The 19,988-nt window shown below is 55.1% G+C and overlaps 1 protein-coding gene across 5 annotated transcripts in view; it reads left to right on the top strand.

Annotated features, from left to right (window-relative positions):
• The window catches only part of PLB1 (phospholipase B1), a 137,869-nt gene that overhangs the window by 50,085 nt on the left and 67,796 nt on the right, over nt 1-19,988 (top strand). For all 5 annotated transcript variants that reach the window (XM_070067898.1, XM_051828745.2, XM_051828739.2 and 2 more), the window contains 8 exon segments: nt 5,304-5,366; nt 5,959-6,038; nt 6,841-6,916; nt 8,006-8,110; nt 8,891-8,947; nt 12,440-12,511; nt 13,229-13,303; nt 16,632-16,695. In XM_070067898.1, the coding sequence (XP_069923999.1) occupies nt 5,304-5,366; nt 5,959-6,038; nt 6,841-6,916; nt 8,006-8,110; nt 8,891-8,947; nt 12,440-12,511; nt 13,229-13,303; nt 16,632-16,695 (592 nt within the window).

Genomic DNA, 19,988 nt, shown 5'->3' with positions numbered 1-19,988 from the left:
ATCCTATAGTGGTGCTGGGTCCTGCGAGGATGCTGGTTGAAATACCCCCTCCCTGCCCAGCTCCACGGACCCCTATTCCTGCAGATCTGCTGGGCCACAGTGTATAGAAAATGATTTACTATTCCAGTTTGCTCTCTTTTCTTCAAGGTCAAGTGATATTTACGTGGCCTGTTTGTTCTTGGCCACATACCTCTTTTTAGGCATCATGCAAACAAACATTGATTCAGGAATGCATGCACACCAGCACTTAGGCACTGCTGCGTTTCTCTAAATAACCACTCACCGAGTCATCCATCTGTAAATTAGCATAGTCTGTATAAATTCTCTCTTCTTACCTACAGAGACATGCTGTTGTATCTGAGTTTGTTCATGCTAGCATTTGATATATATTTTTAAAGATTTATTTATTTATTTGAAAGAGTTACAGAGAGGGAGAGTCTCCTCCATCCACTGGTTCACTCCCCAGATGGCCCCAACGACCAGGGCTAGGCCAAGCCAAAGCCAGAAGTTTCATCTGGGTTTCCTATATGGATGGCAAGGGCCAAGTACTTGGGCCATCTTCCACTGCTTTTCCCAGGCCATCAGCAAGAAGCTGGATTGGAAGTGGAGCAGCCAGGACACAAATTGGCACCCATGTGGGATGCTGGCATCGCAGGTGGCGGCTTCACCTGCTATATGACAAAGCCAACCCTGTGATTTTAAAATAATGGTTATACATTCATGGGTCCTTACACTCATTCATGATTTCTTTCATATACCATATATATATATATATATATATATATATTTTTTTTTTTTTTGACAGGCAGAGTTAGACAGTGAAAGAGAGAGAGAGAAAGGTCTTCCTTTTTTCGTTGGTTCACCCACCAAGTGGCTGCTACAGTCGACACACTGCAACGATCGGAAGCCAGGAGCCAGGTATTTCCTCCTGGTCTCCCATGGGGTGCAGGGCCCAAGCACTTGGGCCATCCTCCACTGCACACCCGGGCCACAGCAGAGAGCTGGCCTGGAAGAGGGGCAACCAGGACAGAATCCGGTGCCCCGACCGGGACTAGAACCCGGTGTGCCGGCGCCGCAGGCGGAGGATTAGCATAGTGAGCTGCGGCGCCAGCCAACATATACCCTATCTTGTATGCAAGAATTCCCACATGAATTCTTGGATTATTTCATGTACTTCTTCAAGCATTTTTAAAAATTTTTATCTATTTTATTTGAAATACAGAGACTGAGACAGAGGGCTTCCATCTGCTGGTTCACTCCACAAATGGCTACATAGCCAGGGCTGGGTCAGGCTGAAACCAGGAGCTGGGAGCTCAGTCTAGGTCTCCCATGTGGGTAGTAGAGATCCAAGTACTTGAGCCATCACCTGCTGCCTCCCAGGATCTGCATTAGCAGGAAGGCGGAATCAAAAGCAGAGCTAGGTTTGAACTTCAGTATGGGATACAGGCGTCCCAAGCCTACATCAATGCTCACTCCAAGCATTCTTCTGTCAATGCACGATGCATTCCTGTGTGCACAGATTCACCTTGAAGCACTTAACCAAAAGTTAGAATATAAGAAACTACAATGGTTTTGAGTTCATTGTATGTAGTAAAGTAAATGTGGTTCATGAAAAAAATTGTTTTAAGAATTTTCTTTGCTTATTTTAAAGACAGAGTGACTAAGGGAGAGGAGAGGAAAGGGCTATCATCACTGGTTCACTCCGCAGATGGCTGCAAGAGCTGAGGCTGGGCTAGACCGAAGCTAGGAGCCAGGAAAGCCATCCTGGTCCTCCACGTAGGCAACCGGGGCCCTAGCGCTCTCGCCATCTTCTGGTGCCTTCTTGGTGCATTAGCAGAGCAGCCAGAACTTGAACCAGAGTTCCAGTATGGGATGCTGGCATCTCGGGCTGCAGCTTAACCCACTGCACCACAACCCTGGCCCCCTTGAAAATGTCTGGTTCTGTTCTGTGGATAGTGAAGAAAAATGCCTACACCAGGTTCTTAAGCACAGAATTGCTGGGCCTCAGATATGTGTACTTAATAGTTTGCCCAGGTGCCCTCTGCAGTAGCTAGACTCATTTATATCCCACCAGTGGGCGAGAGCCCCTATCCCCATAGTGCTTCAGACATTGGTTGTCATCAAGATCAATGATTTTCGGCTGGCGCCGCAGCTCAGTAGGCTAATCCTCCGCCTAGCGGCGCCGGCACACCAGGTTCTAGTCCCGGTCGGGGCGCCGGATTCTGTCCTGGTTGCCCCTCTTCCAGGCCAGCTCTCTGCTGTGGCCAGGGAGTGCAGTGGAGGATGGCCCAGGTGCTTGGGCCCTGCACCCCATGGGACCAGGAGAAGTACCTGGCTCCTGCCATCGGATCGGTGTGGTGCGCCGGCTGCAGCGTGCCGGCCGCGGCGGCCATTGGAGGGTGAACCAACGGCAAAAAGGAAGACCTTTCTCTCTGTCTCTCTCTCTCACTGTCCACTCTGCCTGTAAAAAAAAAAAAAAAAAAAAAAAAAAAAAAAAAAAATCAATGCTTTTCGTTAAGATGTGAAACTCCCTCAAGATCTCGTCATGTTGATATCCAAGGATTAAGTTTCTTCACACTTAGAACCTCACACTTGTAATTGGTTGCAAACATGTGACGAAAGTAACCATGCCTCACTCTTAGTTTAAATGGCTGCAAGCCACTGACTTAATCTCCATAAATTTAGCTCAGTGTAGCAACGCTTGCTAGCAGACACCCAGACACCCTCTGGTTGCATTTTTCTTTTTGCTTTTCCTTTTCTTTTAAGCTTCTCTCTTTTTTTTTTTTTTCTTTTTGTTAGAACACACATGCACTCCCATGCTCTAGTTCACTCTCCGAGTGCCCACAATGGCTGGGACCGGGCTAGACCTCAATCCGGGTCTCCCATGTGGGTGGCAGGGACCCAGCTACTTGATCATCACCCTCTGCCTCCCAGGGTGTGCATTGGCAGGAAGCCAGAGTCAGGAGCTGCAGCAGAATATCAGATGGGGCCATTTCAACAAGGAAGTGGATGTCCTAACCCGTGTCTTAACCACTAGGCCAAACACTCGCCCTTGAGTTTCCTTTTGGATCCTAGAACAAACCTACTCCATCCCATTTACCCCCCAAGGTCTTTATGAGCCCTATGTCTGACTCTCTTGACCCCCTTGGCCCATCCTGTTGGCTCCTTGATCTACGCTTCTATAACCAGACCTGGACTCTGTCCCTAGTCTTCCTGGTGGTACCTCCAGCCATGCCTCCCTCTTTACGTTACCTCCCCATTGAGAAATCCCTATGTGTTCATTCATCACAAATGCCCTCTATGGCATTTTTCCATTGCTCCAAGCACGTCCCAGTATGGGCTCCCCTCAGTGGTTGTCACAGTACACTCTGGGGGCACTGGGGTGCCTCTGAGGACAGAGACTAAGAAGGTGGCTCCAAGCCCCACCCAGATTCAAAGAAGAGCTCTTCCTTTATCGGTCATGTCAGAAGATTCCTACAAAAGATGTTCCGTGTTAACAGGAGATGTTAAACTACCTGGATTCCTTTAATGAGAAACTGACGAGGGCTTGTGTCCACATTTGTTCTTCGGCAGTTTCTTAAGACCAAAGCCATAAGAGTAAAATCAGGAACTGTGCGTTAGGCAGTTATGTGGCCTTGTAGCTATGCTAAGATGTTAGCTGTTCTAAGACCAGTGCTCCAGAGGTCGATGGTACCCAGCTCTTCCAGGAACACAGTACTTTTAGTAATTGCGTGCTGTTCGCTGCTCTCGAGTTAAAGCCTGATTGTATTAGCAAGTAAGACTTTAAAAAGGAACCAGAAGGAGGGAGAAAACATACATGGAATTTTTAAAAAGTTTGTATGGATTTTAACATTTTTGCACCAAAATAAACTTGTCTCTTAGTTCTAGTTTTCCCTGGACATTTTGGGGTCCCTCATCCATATTTATTCATTGCCAATGCCATTAGAGAGCCGTGTCAGCATTTTGGAGGGTGCACCTGCAGTGTGACCAAGGTTCAGGGGACCCAAAATTGTTCCTGTCTTCTGATTGAATACCCTTAAATAACGTAGTAGAAAAAGTCAAGTTTGCTCTCGGCACGTGTTTGACCACAGACATTCTTCTGAATCTTGGGGCAAGATATCAGTGGAAAAGCACCTATCCCTTTGACAAACAAGGTTGTTCATGGCTTGGGCTCAGGGAGGAGTTTGTCATGGAGGTTGTGTAGAAGGGGAACTTGTTACAGGAACATGATGGCGTCCACTAAGGAGTAGGACCAGCTGGTGGCCCAAGTGGCATCCATTCAGAGCCTGGAATGACGGCCTGGCTCCAGTTTCGTCGGCAGCTGCAAGCAAGCACCTCGAGTCTCTAAAGTGGGGTTCACACTCCAGGGAGAACTCCCGGCCTCCTGCAGGATTACATGTCCTGAGTGTGGTGCAGGTGGCGGCCGGGCTAGTTCCAGACAGAGCCTACCAGGGGCATGCGTGATACCTAACGTCCACCTCAAAGAGAGTGGAAGGAAACCGGAGAGCAGCCCTTGCTGCCCTAGCCACAGACCGGGCTGAACCAGCTTCCCAGGGGCCGGGCTGAGCCAAAGCAGGGACAGGCAGTGGAGAGCCGGAGCCACGCCATTCCTCCCACAGCAGGCACCCGTGATTGGCAGCTGTCTCCAGAGTCGCTGCCTGTGTCCCTGTAGGGAACAGAACCGCCCCCCCCCCCCCGCCTGCCTTGTCCTCCTGTCTAAGCCACGTCCCCTCGGGGGACAGCCAGTTGCAGGCAGTGCAGGGTCTTGTCTTGTACATCTTATTCGTCACACAGGAAGGGTAGGACAGAGTCGATGTTGGATTTGTTTTCGCTCCCCGCAGGAAGGGGTGGGGTGTGTGCCAGGTAGGAGATGTGTGGACCCTTGGGGGACAGGGGCCTCTCCCTTCCTTGGAGCTAGTGTGGCCCCACGTGGAAGTCCCCAGGCCATCTGGGGCCTTAAGCCCAGGATCAGTCGTGTCCCGCAGACCTGGGTGGAGTCCATCAGCTGTGGGGAGGGAGCGGCCTCCCAGTCTGAGCCTCAGCACATGCAGGGGTCTCACTCACTCTGCTGCAGTTCTGAGTCTGCCCCTCCATAGAGAACTCCTGGTGGTGGGGGGAATCCCCAGGGGGATGTTGGGTTGGGGGTACTCTGGGTATTCACGCTCACTTCCGCGATGGTGTCTGGATGGGTCCTGTGCCTGTGATCAGGCCCAGTGGGGTGGGGTAGGGGGAGCAGGGCTGGCCCACATGAGTCTAGGTGCCTCCCCCCACCACTCCTGCTCAGCGCAGCTGTCTTCTCACAGAAGGGGCTCGTGCTGGGGGGCATGGACAAGCTGACAAGGACCCTGGACTACCTGCAGCAGGAGGTAAGATGGGCTCGCTGGCCTGGGGAGACCTCGGCTGGGCCTCCCACAGCTCCAGGAAGCTGCCCTGCTGAGGACCTGTGGGGTGGGTCCTGGTTTACCTCCAGGGTGGGGGCGTGGCCTCCTGCAAGGATGAGGAGCTGGGGTTCTTGCCCGAGAGCCAGCCGGCAGCACAGGAGCTGGTAGAACACTCCCTCTTCAGAGTCGCTCGGCCCCTCCCTGGCCACTTGGAGGCCCTGCCCTTTCTGAGTCTGGACAGTGGTGGGCCAGAGGGGTGGGGCACCCTAGCTTGAGCCAGCGCTAAGACCTGAGGGGCTCTGGTGATGCTTGCCTCCCCTGCAGCAGCTCCCCGGCTGGCCTGGTGGGGCGAGGTGCCCTGGCCACCAGCAGATGGCTAAGGGTACGTTTCTGGGATGGCAGCTTTGGGCCCACCCCACCCAAGCATCTCCCCCAAGAGCTTGGTGCTTGCATTCACCAAGCCCAGCCCGCTACTCTAGACCTGCAGTGGACCCAAACCTGGGCCCCCGGAGAGACTCCCCGGGCAGCCACAGTGACTCGGCCGACACTCACCTTCTTCCCCTGTGTGTCCCCCTAGGTCCCCAAAGCGTTCGTCAACCTGGTGGATCTCTCGGAGTTGGCAGCATTCTCTCGCTGGCGTCAGGGGGCTCAGCTCAGGTAAAGGGGAGGTGGGCAGGGAGCCACACCTGCTGGGTGGGCACTGCAGGTGCATCCACCCGACGAGAGAGCCCAGAGATGGAGGCTGAGGGGCCAGGTCCTGTGTCTGAGCCCACACGCCGGTGGAGCGGGTCCCCCACCAGCTATTGCTCTGGGGACTGACGTATAGGGTGCAGCAACAGTCAGTGTGGACGATGTCACTCCAGAGGCGCTAACCCCACCAGGGTGACATGAGAGTCATGAGAAAGGCTTGGCAAAGCATCGCTGAGCCAAGACGTGTTATTTCTGCAGAGGGGCCAGAAGAGGATGGGGTTGAAATAAGTTTAACTTCATGGAACTTAGTATCCAAGTGTTCCTGAAAATTTTCAGAGAATTTAAACCTTTTGGACCCAAATCCTACAAATTCTGGCTTTGAAGCCAGAGAAGTTGTTCACATGGAAGAGTTGGGGCAAGGAGAATCAGAGAAAGGAGATGGTGGGGGAGAGGGAGAGAGGGAGGAAGGGGAGAGGAGGGAAGGCCAGGGGGAGGAGGAGTGGGAAGTGAGAGGAACCAAAGAGGGTGGAGATGGAGCGGGGGGAAGAGCCCTGTGTCCTCTCACTGCTCACCAGAAGGGGCAGCTGGGGACTGGGGGCTCCGTAGGGCACCCTGTCCTTTGTTCCCCCTGATATCCGCCTCCCCCCCTTCTCCTTCACCCTCTAAAACTCCAGCTTCTCCTTCCCCTCTCCTTGTGTGACCCCAGGCCCCAGCAGCAGCCCCGCCCCCACTACTCCAGCTCTCATTTCCCCTTTGTTGCTACCTGCAGCCCAGCAGCCGAGCCCTGCAGGTGCTTAAGGGAAACCTCCCAGCTGACCAAGGTCCTGACGCAGTGGTCCTACCTGGTGAGCCCACTAGGGAGCCTGGGCTTTGGGCCCTGGGGGCGGGTGGTCTCGGAGGAGCTGGGATGGGAGCAACAAGTCACATTTGCTGGCTTGGGGCTTCTCTGGCTGCATTCAGCACTGGAGGACTAAAGTCAACACCCTAGGTCACTGCCCCATCCTGGGTGTGACCTGGGGTCGGCCACACCAGCAGGGTGGCCGCGGGAGTTGGAGTCAGGGAGCGTGGGGGTGACGCCAGGGTGGGTGGGGAGATAGTGAAGAACTTTGCAAATTCCTTCTGGAAGGTCTGTGATCAGCGGCTGGCTCTGTGGCTACAGAGCTGTGCCTGTGCCTCAGACTGCCGCCCACGGTCAGCCAGGGCTCCCGCAGACGTGCGTTCTGACCAGAGGAGGCCCCAGGCAAGCGTGAGGGGCCCGGTGCTCCTCAGGCAACAGCTCAGCGCACAGTTCCACCAACACGTGTCTAAGAAGAAAGCTGTATTTCAAGTTGAAGGGCACACCTCTTACTCCAGAAGTGACAGCGAGTAAACAAGTAAAAGCAGTACAGAGAGATCAACAGACGCAGAGAGTTCCCACGTGCCTACAACGGCCGGGGCTGGGCCAGGAGAGGCTAGAAGCTGGGAAGTCAGTCCGGGTCTCCCACGAGGGCAGCAGGACCCCAATCGCTTGAGCTGCCTCCCAGGGCATTTGCGGGAAGCTGGAGGCAGGAGCCGGAGCTGCATCTCCAATGGGACACAGGTGTCCTAACCCCTAGGCCAACGCCTGCCCCCAGGACGTTTCTTGCATGGTTTATGGCATGTACGTGCCTCTGCAGCACGTGGCCCGGGAGGGAACCTGGGGCCCAGTGGCGTGCTCGCTGGCTGGCACCTCTTTGACTTCCAGAGAGTATGCTTGAGGCCTACTCTGGTGTTCCCTGACGCTGGGGCCTTGGAGGTGAAAACTCGGCTGGGTTCATCCGAGAGCCCTGGGGTGGGAGACGGAGGAGCTTGTGAGGAGCGCTTGCTCAGGGCGATGGGTGACGGTGACAGGGGGCTCTGGGGACTCCCTGGTGGGGGCTGCTGCCTGATGTGCTCGCCTCTGCCCCCTCCTGCAGGAAGCCTGGGACAGCCTCCTGGCGTCCAGCAAGTACAACACACAGGAGTCCTTCGCGGTGGTCTTCCAGCCTTTCTTCTACGAGAGCTCGCTGTCGGCGCTGTTGGTGAGTGAGGGCCGCACAGATGCTCCACGCTCCTCCCACGGGAGCCTGGTCCCCCCTCGCTGGGCAGAGCCAGGATCCCCGGCTGTGCCACCTGGGCAAGGCGTGTGGCCCGAGTGCCCGGTAAGATCAGAGCAGGGCTTAGGAAGCTCGCGGTGTCTCCTGGCCACTGTGCTTATCCAGGAGAGAATTCCCAGGGCCCCCAGCTGTCACCCTGCACTCCCTCCCCGGCCCCATGCTCCTCTATATCCATCCCTGGAGTGCGTGGGGGCAGAGTCGGAGCTGCCCCTCCCCCAGGTCACTGGGTGAAGGACTAGCTAGATGGACAGCACTGTTTGGGGTGGGGGATGTTGGGTAGCCCACATTCAGGGCAGGGCCTGGGCACTGTTATTCCCTTAGGGCTCCGGCTCCTGCCTGTGGGCATCCCTGTGGCACAGCCAGGACTGACACCATGTTCAAAGCAATGATTTAAGAGGAGCAGGAATATTAGCTCCGCCTACTCAGACTGCACCCAAATCGCTTCTCTGTTGCCGGTCCCTCTGCTGCTCACATCAGTTACAGGGAACCCTGGCAACCTGAAGGACCAGGCTGGTCCTGACCTCAGAGCCCTGACCCCAGACAGCAGGCCTGCAAATGCCCGCCCTTGCTGTAGGGGGCAGGGACTGATGGAGAGAGTCCGGACGGATCAGGGCTGCTGTCTCCATGCCAGGACGGCGGCGGTGGTGGGGCCATTGCATCCGTAGGGGCACAGAGCAGCTCTTTTCTTACTGGCTTCTCTTCCAGGCGGAGCCCCCACTCCAGGACCCCACCACACTGGCCCTGAGTCTCTGGAACAGAATGGTGAGTGGCGTGCGGGGGTCTGCGCCCGCTGAGGAGGGGCTCCGGGGTGAGAACAGATGCTTCTCACCCCTCCCACTGGGAGTCTCGCCTCCTGACCCGGGCAGCACCCGGCTCCTGGCCGGCCCTGCCTAGCCTCCACTCACATGTAGGCGACGTCTGCAGGTTTGCAGTCCTGGGTGGTGCCTGGGACTGACATGAACTTCAGGTCGGGGTCCAGTCCTAGTCCCACTTCTCACTCCTCTGTGGATTCAGGGCCTCAACTCCCTTTCTGCAAACCCAGATGGTAACTGCTGACCCCAGGCCACAGTGCCGACTGCACCTGCCCGTTCCACCATGGTAATGACAGGCCCTCCCCAGCTCCCAGGACTCCCCTGGGGGTCGGGGGCAGGGGTTGGTCAGTGGCTGGAATGCAACGTCCAGCCTTTGGAGCCTTTTCAGGGCAATAGACAGGGACTTTGTTGGTCGTTTGCTTCTCCCTCCCAGGTGGTCTGTAGTCCTATTTTTAGAATCCCGGTGCCAGAAATGAGCTTTTCCTCTGCTTTGGATTAGCAAACCCTCTCTCCGTCTCCCCGGCTGATGTGCTGTGCCAAGTGCCTCGAGCTGCTGCACATGGGCCCACGTTAATTAGCCCGCCCGTGTAAGGCAGAGCGGGGCGGGAGGGGACAGCCCCTCTCCGTGGAGTCTCGCTCTCCTTTGGAGAAGGACTTTGACTTCTTTACAGGGCTGATCTTGGTTGGGACTCTTCCCCCCATGCCCCTTTGCTGCTGATCTCCCATGTGGGGCAGAGAATGGAGCCTGACCCCTCCTGCCACCTTCTCTCTCCCAACCAACAAGAGGGCACCCCTACCACATGCCCCGTCTGTGCCCAGTATGGCCTCTTTGTGGGAATTGAGGTGTGGCTGGGGAGGGTCAAGTGAGCAAAGGGACAGGAGAACACAGGCACCTGAGTGGTGGGGGTGTGCCCGGCTGCGCCCCCAAACACAATAGCACGACAAGGCCAGACAGGCCACATGGCCGGGATTGGGAGTGGCTTGGAAGCACTGTTGGAGGAGGCTGGAGAAGGTGCTCCCAAGCAGGTGAGGGCCTTTGTGAGCAGAGGGCCTGGAGACAGGAAGGAGCCTGGGGATGGGGTGGCCCGAGGACAGGGGGAGCCCTGGAACAGTGGTGGAGAGGGCAGGGCTGCGGTCTTTCCTTGCTCCTTGCATCTTGCTGTTGATTGTCCTTGGTGTCAGCTGCAGCAGGGTGCTAACCTTCCCTGGGACGCTGATATCCCCAGGCATGCAAAGAGGCCACGTGCGCGGCTGGGCCCACAGACCAGGCTCAATCCAGAGACGTTAGCAACGCAACAGCGCAGGGCAAAGGGTGCTGGATAAGGAGTCGGAGCACCCGGGCTCTGGCTCCAGTCTGTCTCGGTTGTTACCTAAGGCAGGTCCTGTGGTCTCTGGGCCTACATTTTCTCCACCTTGCTAAGGGGCATGGTGACCCTCAGCCAGCTCAGAGGGCTCGCAAGCAATCAAGCGCCTTCACTCCCCGGGGTCCACAGAGGGCCAAGTCTCTGCCTCTCGTCCCCTGGCTCTCTGCTGTGCTGGGTGTCACCAATGGAAAAGCTGGCTGTGCCTGCCCCATGCCCACACTCAGCCATATGCAGCCCACATGAGGGCTGCTCTCCCATGGGGGAGCAGAGAGGGCCTGGCAGAGTCGCCACTGTGATCAGGGCCAGGGCACAGCAGGGGGCGGGGGACTCTGCTTTGCAGCCCACAGAGCTGCAAGTGCTGTGCTGGGCCACGTCCATCCCTGCCCTTGCTGACCAAGCCCCAGGCGGGGTGCAGATCCCCAGAGCCAGCGAAGGGAAAGGCCCGGTCTGCTGGGGATGCTCTGAGTGAGTGCTGAAGGCACCATTTCTAGGGAACTTGGGTCCCAGACCCCTTCAGCCATCACTGATCCCACCCACCAACCCTTCCTTATGCCAAGCCCTGCGAGGAACCAAGGACTTGCTCATGGGGCTTTTAAAGCCATTCCCCATTGCTCCCACACTCAGTTCATTTCCTGGTGGTGGGAAAGCAATGCCGAGGACGTGCAAGCAACGAACGGATCAGAGAGCGGAGTAAACCCATGGCCCTGCACTGCTTATCCCTGGAGAAAGCAGCAGTGTGTGTGCCTCTGTGCCCGGCACAGGGGCAGGGGACCACAGGGCCCTGGGCAGTGTGGTTTGAAGCAGCCAGAAGGAGACAGGTGGCAACAAGAGACGGGCAAAAGTTCTTTTCCAAAATTTAAAAAAAGACTTAGTTAAGAGACCGAGATCTCCCATCTACCTGTTCAATGCCCAAGTGCCCGCAATGGCCAGGGCTGGGCCAGGCTGAAACCGAGAGCCAGAAACTCAATCCAGGTCTCCTACTTGGTGGCAGGGACGCAGGTACTTGAGCCAATTACAACTACCTCCGGGGTGCACGTTAGCAGGAAGCCAGAGTTCAGGGTGGAGCTGGGACTTGAACCCCCCAGCACCCTATGTGCAGACACCCACCCCCAGGACAGAGGTCTCCATGACAGTGGGATTACCGAGAAGACCTCTGAATTGTCATTCTCTGAGATCCTTAAAATACAGACTCTGCTGTCCATCCCCCCAGAATCCCTTACTCCCTCAAGGTTTCTTTCCTGATTCTATTACGGATTAATTTCTTTAAAGATGGGGGAAGAGAAAGAAGGCAAAGTGGATCCACACCTGGCCACTCACCCAGGCTCATGGAACCTGCCTTTGAGAGCAGCCCTGAATGTCCGGGGTGGAACCTCCTATCCCTAGGAGCAGCCACTGCCAGAACAAAACTGAGAGAGACATGAGGGCCCACTCCTCCCCAGCCCTTATGCTAAAGACCTGCCATTCCTTTGCCAAACACGAATTGTACCTGCTTATCAGGCTCTCCTGCCATTTGGTTAAGAGCCCAAGAAGGGTAAAGTTCTCCCCTGGCTGCTTGCCTCTTGGGGCACAGATCCTGGGATAAGATAGCACTGAGAACCTGGGACCGAGCCAGGCCGGTGCCCCATCCACCAGTCTTCTGCATCCCTTACCAGAGTCCATGGCAGGAGAGGTGAGGGACAAAGGTGCCCGTGGCGCCTGGCACCTGCTGGAGCCCGGGGCTGCCCTGGCTAGCTGGACTCGCCTTGGCCTCTCTGGCATTTGGTTTCTCTCGTGAAACGTCAGGGAGCAGGTGGGCTGGGAGCACAGGGAGTCCTCGCAGGCAGCAGCTCCCAAACCAAACCTGGGTGTGGATGGAGGGCTCGCTGACACACAGGCGGCTGTCTCAACCCAGAGTTCCCGAGTCAGCAGGTCCTGGAAGTTTGTGTGTTTTGCAAGGAGGTTGGAGGGGCGGGGGAAGGGTGGTGAGGCCCGGGGCATCCGACACTGAGAGGTGCTGGTCCACCGAGTTCCTCGGAGGAGCCCCAGAGGCTGGTCCCTGTGCTAGACTGTTCTGTTCTAAAGCGCCCCTCCCTCTCCAGATGGAGCCCGTAGGGCGCAAAGAAGAGCCGTTCAGTGAGAAGGAGAGGAAGCCGCTGAGATGCCCCTCACAGGTAGGGCGACGCGAGGGGAGGGGCTCCTGCGGAACCACGAGGAAGGCAGGGACGGCCGGTGGGCTTTGCTGGGCCGTGGGGTCTTACCTGACTGAGCCGTCGGTGGCCCCTGTCCTGAGTCTTGGCTCTGTCCTCCTGGACGTGAGCACAGCGTGTGCGGGTGGATGTGCAGAGGCCAGCTCCTGGGGCCACGAGAGCGCTTTGGGCAGAAGTGAGCTCCTCCACACCCGCGGTGCTCGCCTGAGCCCAGACGCTGCTCACATCAGACAACTGGCCCTTCCACTTCCTATCTCACCTTTGTGTCTGGCACCTGCCAGCACTTCTCTCCCCGTCCTTAGACAGTTTGTAATCCCCTTGTTAAGAACCACAGCCTCCCCGCTGTGCTGTGGCAATGTTTGACTTTCTCAGTGGGTTGGGTTTTTGTTACTAGGCAATGAGAAGTGTTTCATTCATCCCATTTCCCTCTTTGCATTGGCTGTCAGGAAGCTTACATTCTCTTGTCCTTGAGATGCGTGCACTCAGCCCAGTATCACAGACCTCTGGGATAGAGAGCTTGGTCTTGCAAATTGGACCTATCAGAGCATGAATGGGCAGTCCAGAAAAGAGCCAGTGAACGCTCTGGCCGTCACCGAAAGGTGACCGTAGCATTCCAAACTGGCCGAAGGTATCGCTGGGCAATGAGCCCTGGGTCACTGTCACAATGTGCTTTCTCTGCAGGAGAGCCCCTACCTATTCACCTACAAGAACAGCGGCCAGCTGACCAGGGTGTCACAGCCCCAGGGGAAGCTCGAGGTAAGCGGAGGTTTTCTGGGACTGACAGCCCACAAGCCAACAGGGCGGCCCCTGGCCCCCTTGCTGAGCCTTTGGAACTTTCCGCGTGGTTCTTTAGGGCCTGGAACTCCATCTGCCTCTGGGTACCCCGAGGGCTGCCCGGTGCCAGAGGCTGCCACAAACATCTGCAAGGCCGGCAGGGCAGGTGGAAGGATCGTGTGTGTGTCCGCTCCTGTGGTGCCCGAAGCCGGTCTCCCCCAGCCTCGTGGGGGCGCTGGCCCTGCCTGCTCTCAGTCTGTTGTAATTTCCCAAACTCGACAAGTTCTCTGAACTTGAGCTCCTCTTCGAAGAGGAAATGCAGAGAAAAGTGGCGAAGTCTGAAGCCCGGCCGCGTGGCCGCCACAGGTTCCACCTCCCTGCCCGGGGCTCTCCTCTGCAGTCCCTTTGCCACGCTCCCGGGGAGGTGAGACGGGACACCGGGACACCGGGCTTCTCTGGGGAGCTGAGAAACACCGAGGGTGACGCCTTTGTTCTCGAGCCATGCCTCGCTGAGCGGCCCGGCATGCAAAACGCTGCCTTCCTCCACTGCACAGCGGGAAGACACTGGTCCTGGGCTCAGACTGACTCCAAGGCGGGGGTTGGGACCTTTTTCCCGCCAAGGACCATTTGGATCTCTAGCACTTGGCCCATTCACAGTTATCAGCGTCGAAGTAAGCCTGCTACAGATTTAGTGAATTTCAAGCCCCACCTGTGGTTGCCCTGGCAGGGTCGGATCAAAGGATTTTTGTTGACCTTATAGGGCCAGTGGCCTGGGCATTCCCCACCCCTGCCTAAGTCATTGAGCAGGTGCTTAACCTCTCTAGACCTTATTTTGTCTGTTTACTTAAGCTTGATTCATTTGAAAGGCAGAGTGACAGAGAGAAAGAAAACCCTCTTCCATCCACCGGTTCCCTCCCCAAATGACCAGGTCTGTGCCAGGCCAAAACCTGGAGGCAGGAACTCCAGCCAGGTGGCCCATGTGGGTGGCAGGGACCCGGATACTCGGGCCACATTCTGCTGCTTTCCCAGGCACACAAGCAGGAAGCTGGATCAGAAATGGAGCGTCTGGGACTTCAGTTGGCGCTGGATGTGGGATGTCGATGTCAGTGTCACAAGCCATCACACTATCCCCTTGGGCCTTGGCTTTCATTCTGGGAAATAGTGACAGTAATAGTCTGACCTCATAGACTTTTTTTTTACAGGCAGAGTGGACAGTGAGAGAGAGAGAGAGAGAGAAAGGTCTTCCTTTGCCGTTGGTTCACCCTCCAATGGCTGCTGCGGCTGGCGCGCTGTGGCTGACACATTGCGCTGATCTGAAGCCAGGAGCCAGGTGCTTCCTCCTGGTCTCCCATGCAGGTGCAGGGCCCAAGGCCCACTGCACTCCCTGGGCACAGCAGAGAGCTGGCCTGGAAGAGGGGCAACCGGGACAGAACCCGGCGCCCCAACCGGGACTAGAACCCGGCGCCCCAACCGGGACTAGAACCCGGTGTGCCGGCGCTGCAGGCGGAGGATTAGCCTATTGAGCCACGGTGTCGGCTGACCTCATAGACTTACTCAACTACAGTCGCTTAAAAAGTATAAAGCACAGCCGGCGCCGCGGCTCACTAGGCTAATTCTCCGCCTAGCGGCGCCGGCACACCGGGTTCTAGTCCCGGTCGGGGCGCCGGATTCTGTCCCGGTTGCCCCTCTTCCAGGCCAGCTCTCTGCTGTGGCCAGGGAGTGCAGTGGAGGATGGCCCAGGTGCTTGGGCCCTGCACCCCATGGGAGACCAGGAAAAGCACCTGGCTCCTGGCTCCTGCCATCGGATCAGCGCGCTGCGCGGGCCGCAGCGCGCCAGCCGCGGCGGCCATTAGAGAGTGAACCAACGGCAAAAGGAAGACCTTTCTCTCTGTCTCTCACTGTCCACTCTGCCTGTCAAAAAAAAAAAAAAAAAGTATAAAGTACTACACGATGTAGCATGCCAGATTTTGTATTGTTGCTATTGTTGTTGTCTGGCAGCGATACATTCCTTCAGGATGCACTTATTGAATGCCTGCTGTGTACCCCTACATGCAAGTTCAATGAAAGCAGGAACTGAGGGTGGGTACCCAACAATTACATGTTGAATGAATAAATGGATGGCTAGATGGGAGACCAGGCATGGGATCTACAAATATAAATAAATCATGCTAAGGGACTCAGGCTGGTATAGACACAGGTAAGTTAAACAGAAATTATAGCACAGTGCAGCAAGTGTTGTAAGTCAAGCTTTCATGGGGTGTTCTAGGAACCTATGAATGTTCTTCAAAGAGTTTATGGAAAATGGAATTAAATATGAGTTTATTGATACAATAATTTTGAAATCCTTCTATGTAAGAGAATCATTTAAACTTTCATGACAAATATGTATTTAAAAACATGAATTTCAAAGGTTTTTGTGTCAAGATGTATCTTTTCATTCCATGTTTCCACGAACTTTTTGAAGTGGAGGAAGAGACACTTAGATGAGAGAAAGTTCCAGAAGGCTTTCCAAAGAGGACAAATTTCCAAGGAGGCCAGGGCTAGGGAGGGGAGAGGCACCTGCTCAGGCGAGGCATGGAGTCAGGGCAGGTGCACGATGCCTGTGTGGCATATGGGAGTCCCTGGGATCGAGCCCTGCCTCTGCGTCTGACCCAGCTCCTGCTGATGCAGCCCCGGTGCTCGGGTTCCTGCCACTCACTGGGAGGCCTGGCTTGGATTCTGTTCAGGCGTTTAGAAAGTGTACCAGTGGGCAGGAGATCCATCTCTCCCACCCACCTCGGAGCCTGGGAGAGTATAGAGACTTTGCCTAAGACTGGAACTTTAGGGCGTCCTGCTGGGGAGAAGGGCCCTCAAGCCGAACTGAAGGCAGCGGGGTACTTTGTGTATCTAAGCAGTAGGTGTTTGCTGAGTATCTGTGGTGCCACACGGAGTTCTAGGGTCCAGGGACCCAGTAAATGGATGACGCGGACCAAACTCCAGGCCCTCCCTGAGATGGGGGCGCAGGGAGCCCCGGGGCTGGGTGGTGTTGAGAAAGCACCTGGAAGGGATTGGGGAAACGGATTGGGGCTGGGGAGAGCCAGGGCCACAATGCACCTGCAAGAAACAAAGGTCGGGCCTCAGGCTGAGGGAGGGAGCCTGGCGAGCACCAGGGAACATCGTGCGTGGACAGGTGGGTGTCCAGGCTGAAGGAAACAGAAATCCTAAGACAACAAGATTTTATTTTACCTTAAGAGAGATGTTCCCAAGGTGAAGCCTCCCTCCCCACGTAGCAATACCCACTCTTCTCATTGCCCTGTGTGTCTCGTTGCAGGTGAGAGAAGGGACGGAAATCCGCTGTCCCGACAAGGACCCCTCTGACTCGGTTCCCACCTCAGGTATGTGGTGTGGGGCCAGTGGTGCTCACACGGCCTCGAGGCCTTCCGAACGCAGGGGCTTCCCCAAGCGAGTTGCAGGGGCGACAGGCGACTGTGTTTGTGTGTGGTTGGGTGTCTTCGAGAACAGGACAGCATCAGTGTCGGCGAGCCTTTTGTGAGCGTCGGCCCGCTGCTGGCCCATGTTCTGCAAACGGCCCAGCGTTAGCGGACGCGTTGATGTCCTGCCACTGTCCCTGCCCTTGAAGCCTCGATGGGTGAATTTGTTCTGCAAAAAAAGAAAAGCAAAACTGCCCTCAGTCTGAAAGCAAATGTGGCCAGTCCCCGGTCCCTGTAGGATAACGCAGACTACGTTTGAGCACCACGGGACGGGGAAGCGTGCCGTCTCACACACGTGCCATTTCCCCTGCCTCTTTGCACTTCTAAAACATCTGTTGCTGGGCCCTGAAAATGAGAATGGAATGTTCTAGGCAGTTGTCAGCAGTCAGCCTCAAAAAAGGGACAATCTAAAGACTATGCTTCTGCTGCTGGGCGAGGCAGCCTGGGAGTGACAGCTTTGTGTACGTGAACTTGGGAAGTTCTGGGAGGGTCCTGTGGTGACCCAGGGCCACCTGTGCTTGTGTTGGTCCCATGATTGGTCCAGCAGGGTGCCTGGATGTGTCCATCCATCGATTAGAGCCTTGTCGAGGCCTCCGATGAGCCTTCCAGAAGTTTACATTCTAGTTGATCTGCTCATGGCTTCAAGGTTATCCTTAAGTGAAACCGTTACAGTGTCTAGAAGGAATCTTCCAGAGATGCAAATCTTTGTGGTCAGATTTTTCTCTTTCTCTCTTTCTGTTAGTTGAGCAGATAAATACTGTGACTTAGCCTGCCTTCCACATGTGTCAGAGCTTTGCACACTCAAATGAAGTCAACGTCAATTTAAAAATCTTCTTGCCACGACCTGGAAATAGAACAGATTCCTGTTCCAAGTTGCAAAACAATGGGAATCAGTGGTTGTAACTGTCCCTTTTCTGTTGTGACGGCAAAGTACCTGCGGCTCGGGGCTTACACAGGAAAGAGGTTTATGAGGCTCCCAGTTTTGGAGCTGAAAGTCCAATTTCTGTTCAGGCTGTGGTGAGGTCCTCCTTGGCTGGGTCCCAGGGTGGTGGAAAAGCAGGAAGGGAACTGACTGTGTGTGCACAGGGGCAAGTGTGTGGGGCGGCCTTGCTTATACCAACCCGTTCTCATTCGCTCCTCGAGACCACCATCAGCCCCTCCTGGGGCAGCACCTCCAGCGACCTCGGGCTGGGCCACATCTCTTAAGGGTTCTCTCACCTCAACACGATTGCATGGGGGCCCGGGCCTCCAGCACTGGAGCCTTTGCAGGATAAACCTTGTCAAACCAGAGCAGCGATGCGGCTCTGACAACTCTCACCGGTAGCCTCTCCCTTCTTCCCCTGCGAGTGGTAACCTGCTCCTAGCCAGACGATCAGCTTCATATATAGGCCCTCCTACAGTAAAAAACCAAACAACAAAAACCCCCACTCAAAGATTTAAGTACAGATATGTGTACGTCTAGATAGAGAGGCTATCAATCTGAATGTTTTGATAGCCATACTCTTCACAGAGAAAAAAAATCATCCCTTTTTAATCTTATCACTCAGGAAAAAAAAAAATGACCTAGAAAGCATTTTGTAATCTGTCTAGATTACATTGCTATCATGGCAACGATGACTCCTCCATTAGAACACAGCTAAAAGCCAGATAAAATGTGGATCTCTGCTTGTTCCTGTCCCTGTGTTTATCAGCGCTTGAAGATGTAGAAGCAAGAAATCTGGAGCCCTGTCGACCTGAGATAATGTGGTGATAGGCGTCGTTTGCATGCACAGACAGATAGATAGAGGCCTGGGACCTGTACCAAGCCTCTCACTCTCTCCACCCGGGGCCGCCTAGGTGAGTGCTGGCCTGCACTTCTGGGTCCTGCCGGAACGTTTCATTGAGAAAAATGGCCACAAGTGACTGCACGGTCATGAAAATGCATGTGTGATTGTGCCATTGTGTGGTGATTGCACATCCTCGCCACGCGTGTGGCAATGTCACAGCTCAGAGCCACACTGGACCTGCCCTTGGTAATTATTGTGTCTTGGGGGAGGATCATTCATGCTGGATGTCATGTTTGCAATTTCTAATGGAAATGAAGGCCCCTTGATACACTATGTTTTTTAAATATTTATTTTCCATCTATGTGAAAGGCAGAGAGAGAGAGAGAGAGTGAGAGAGAGGAAGAGAGATCTTCCATCTGCTGGCTCGCTCCTCCCCCACCTGCAACAGCTGGCTCTAGACCAGGCTGAGGCCAGGGCCCGTGCACTTGAGCTACCTGGTGTTTGCTGCCTCCCAGGGTGCGTTAGCAGGAAGCTGGCTAGGAAGTGGAGCAGCACTGACAGCCCAGGGAGGGACGCAGGCATTCCAAGTGTCTAAGTCACCAAGTCCCAGTGCCCAGCGTTCTGGCACGATCTTGTAAGAATGGATCATCTGATCTGTATGCCTCTGCCCACGGCAGGAGCCCAGTGTTGAACCAGTCTAGATGACTGAGTATTTCTAACTCAGCAAATCAACAGTTCTCAGGGTTGGTAAGGATTTTTTAAATTAACCAGACCAAAGCATCTTCCACTAAAATCAGTTTTCACTAAAATTATCTTAACTATTCTGCTTTCAGAGTTATTTTTAAAAAAAAGTTTGTTGTAGTCTTCTTTCCCGGTGTTTCTCTCAGTCCACAAAGATGCATGCATGTGGACATCAACAAGAGTGAGGTTTCACAATCGAGTACCGCCTGATGTGACCAGGCCGTGGTCCTCACAGCACTCGGAGCTCCTGGCTGGTGAATCTCACCCACTGATCTATGGGACTTTGGGAAAAGATACAAGAAGTCAGCGCCAGAATGGTGAGCTGTGACATGGCATCCCAATATGAGCACTGGTTTGAGTCCTGACTGCTCCATTTCTGATCCAGCTCCCTGCTAATGCGCCTGGGAACACAGCTGAAGATGACCCAAGTGCTTGGGCTTCTGCCAACCCACGTGGGAGACCTGGAGAGTATTTCAGGCCCCTGCCTTTGGCCTGGCCCAGCCCCAGCCATTGCGGCCAATTGTGGAGTGAACCAGTAGACAGAAGCTCCCCCAGCCCCCTCGCCCCGTCTCTCTGTATCTCTGCCTTTCAAATCTTTTTTTTTTCTACAAAAAAAGAGGTAAGGAATTGGCCTGAGATAAGGAATTGGCATTTGTAGCCCCTATAAAAAGCTGGTGGTCATCAGTGTAC

This window comes from Oryctolagus cuniculus, chromosome 2 (genome assembly GCF_964237555.1).
Source record: "Oryctolagus cuniculus chromosome 2, mOryCun1.1, whole genome shotgun sequence".
NCBI classification, from domain to species: Eukaryota; Metazoa; Chordata; class Mammalia; order Lagomorpha; family Leporidae; genus Oryctolagus; species Oryctolagus cuniculus.
This window is presented reverse-complemented; position numbering and strand designations above follow the sequence as displayed.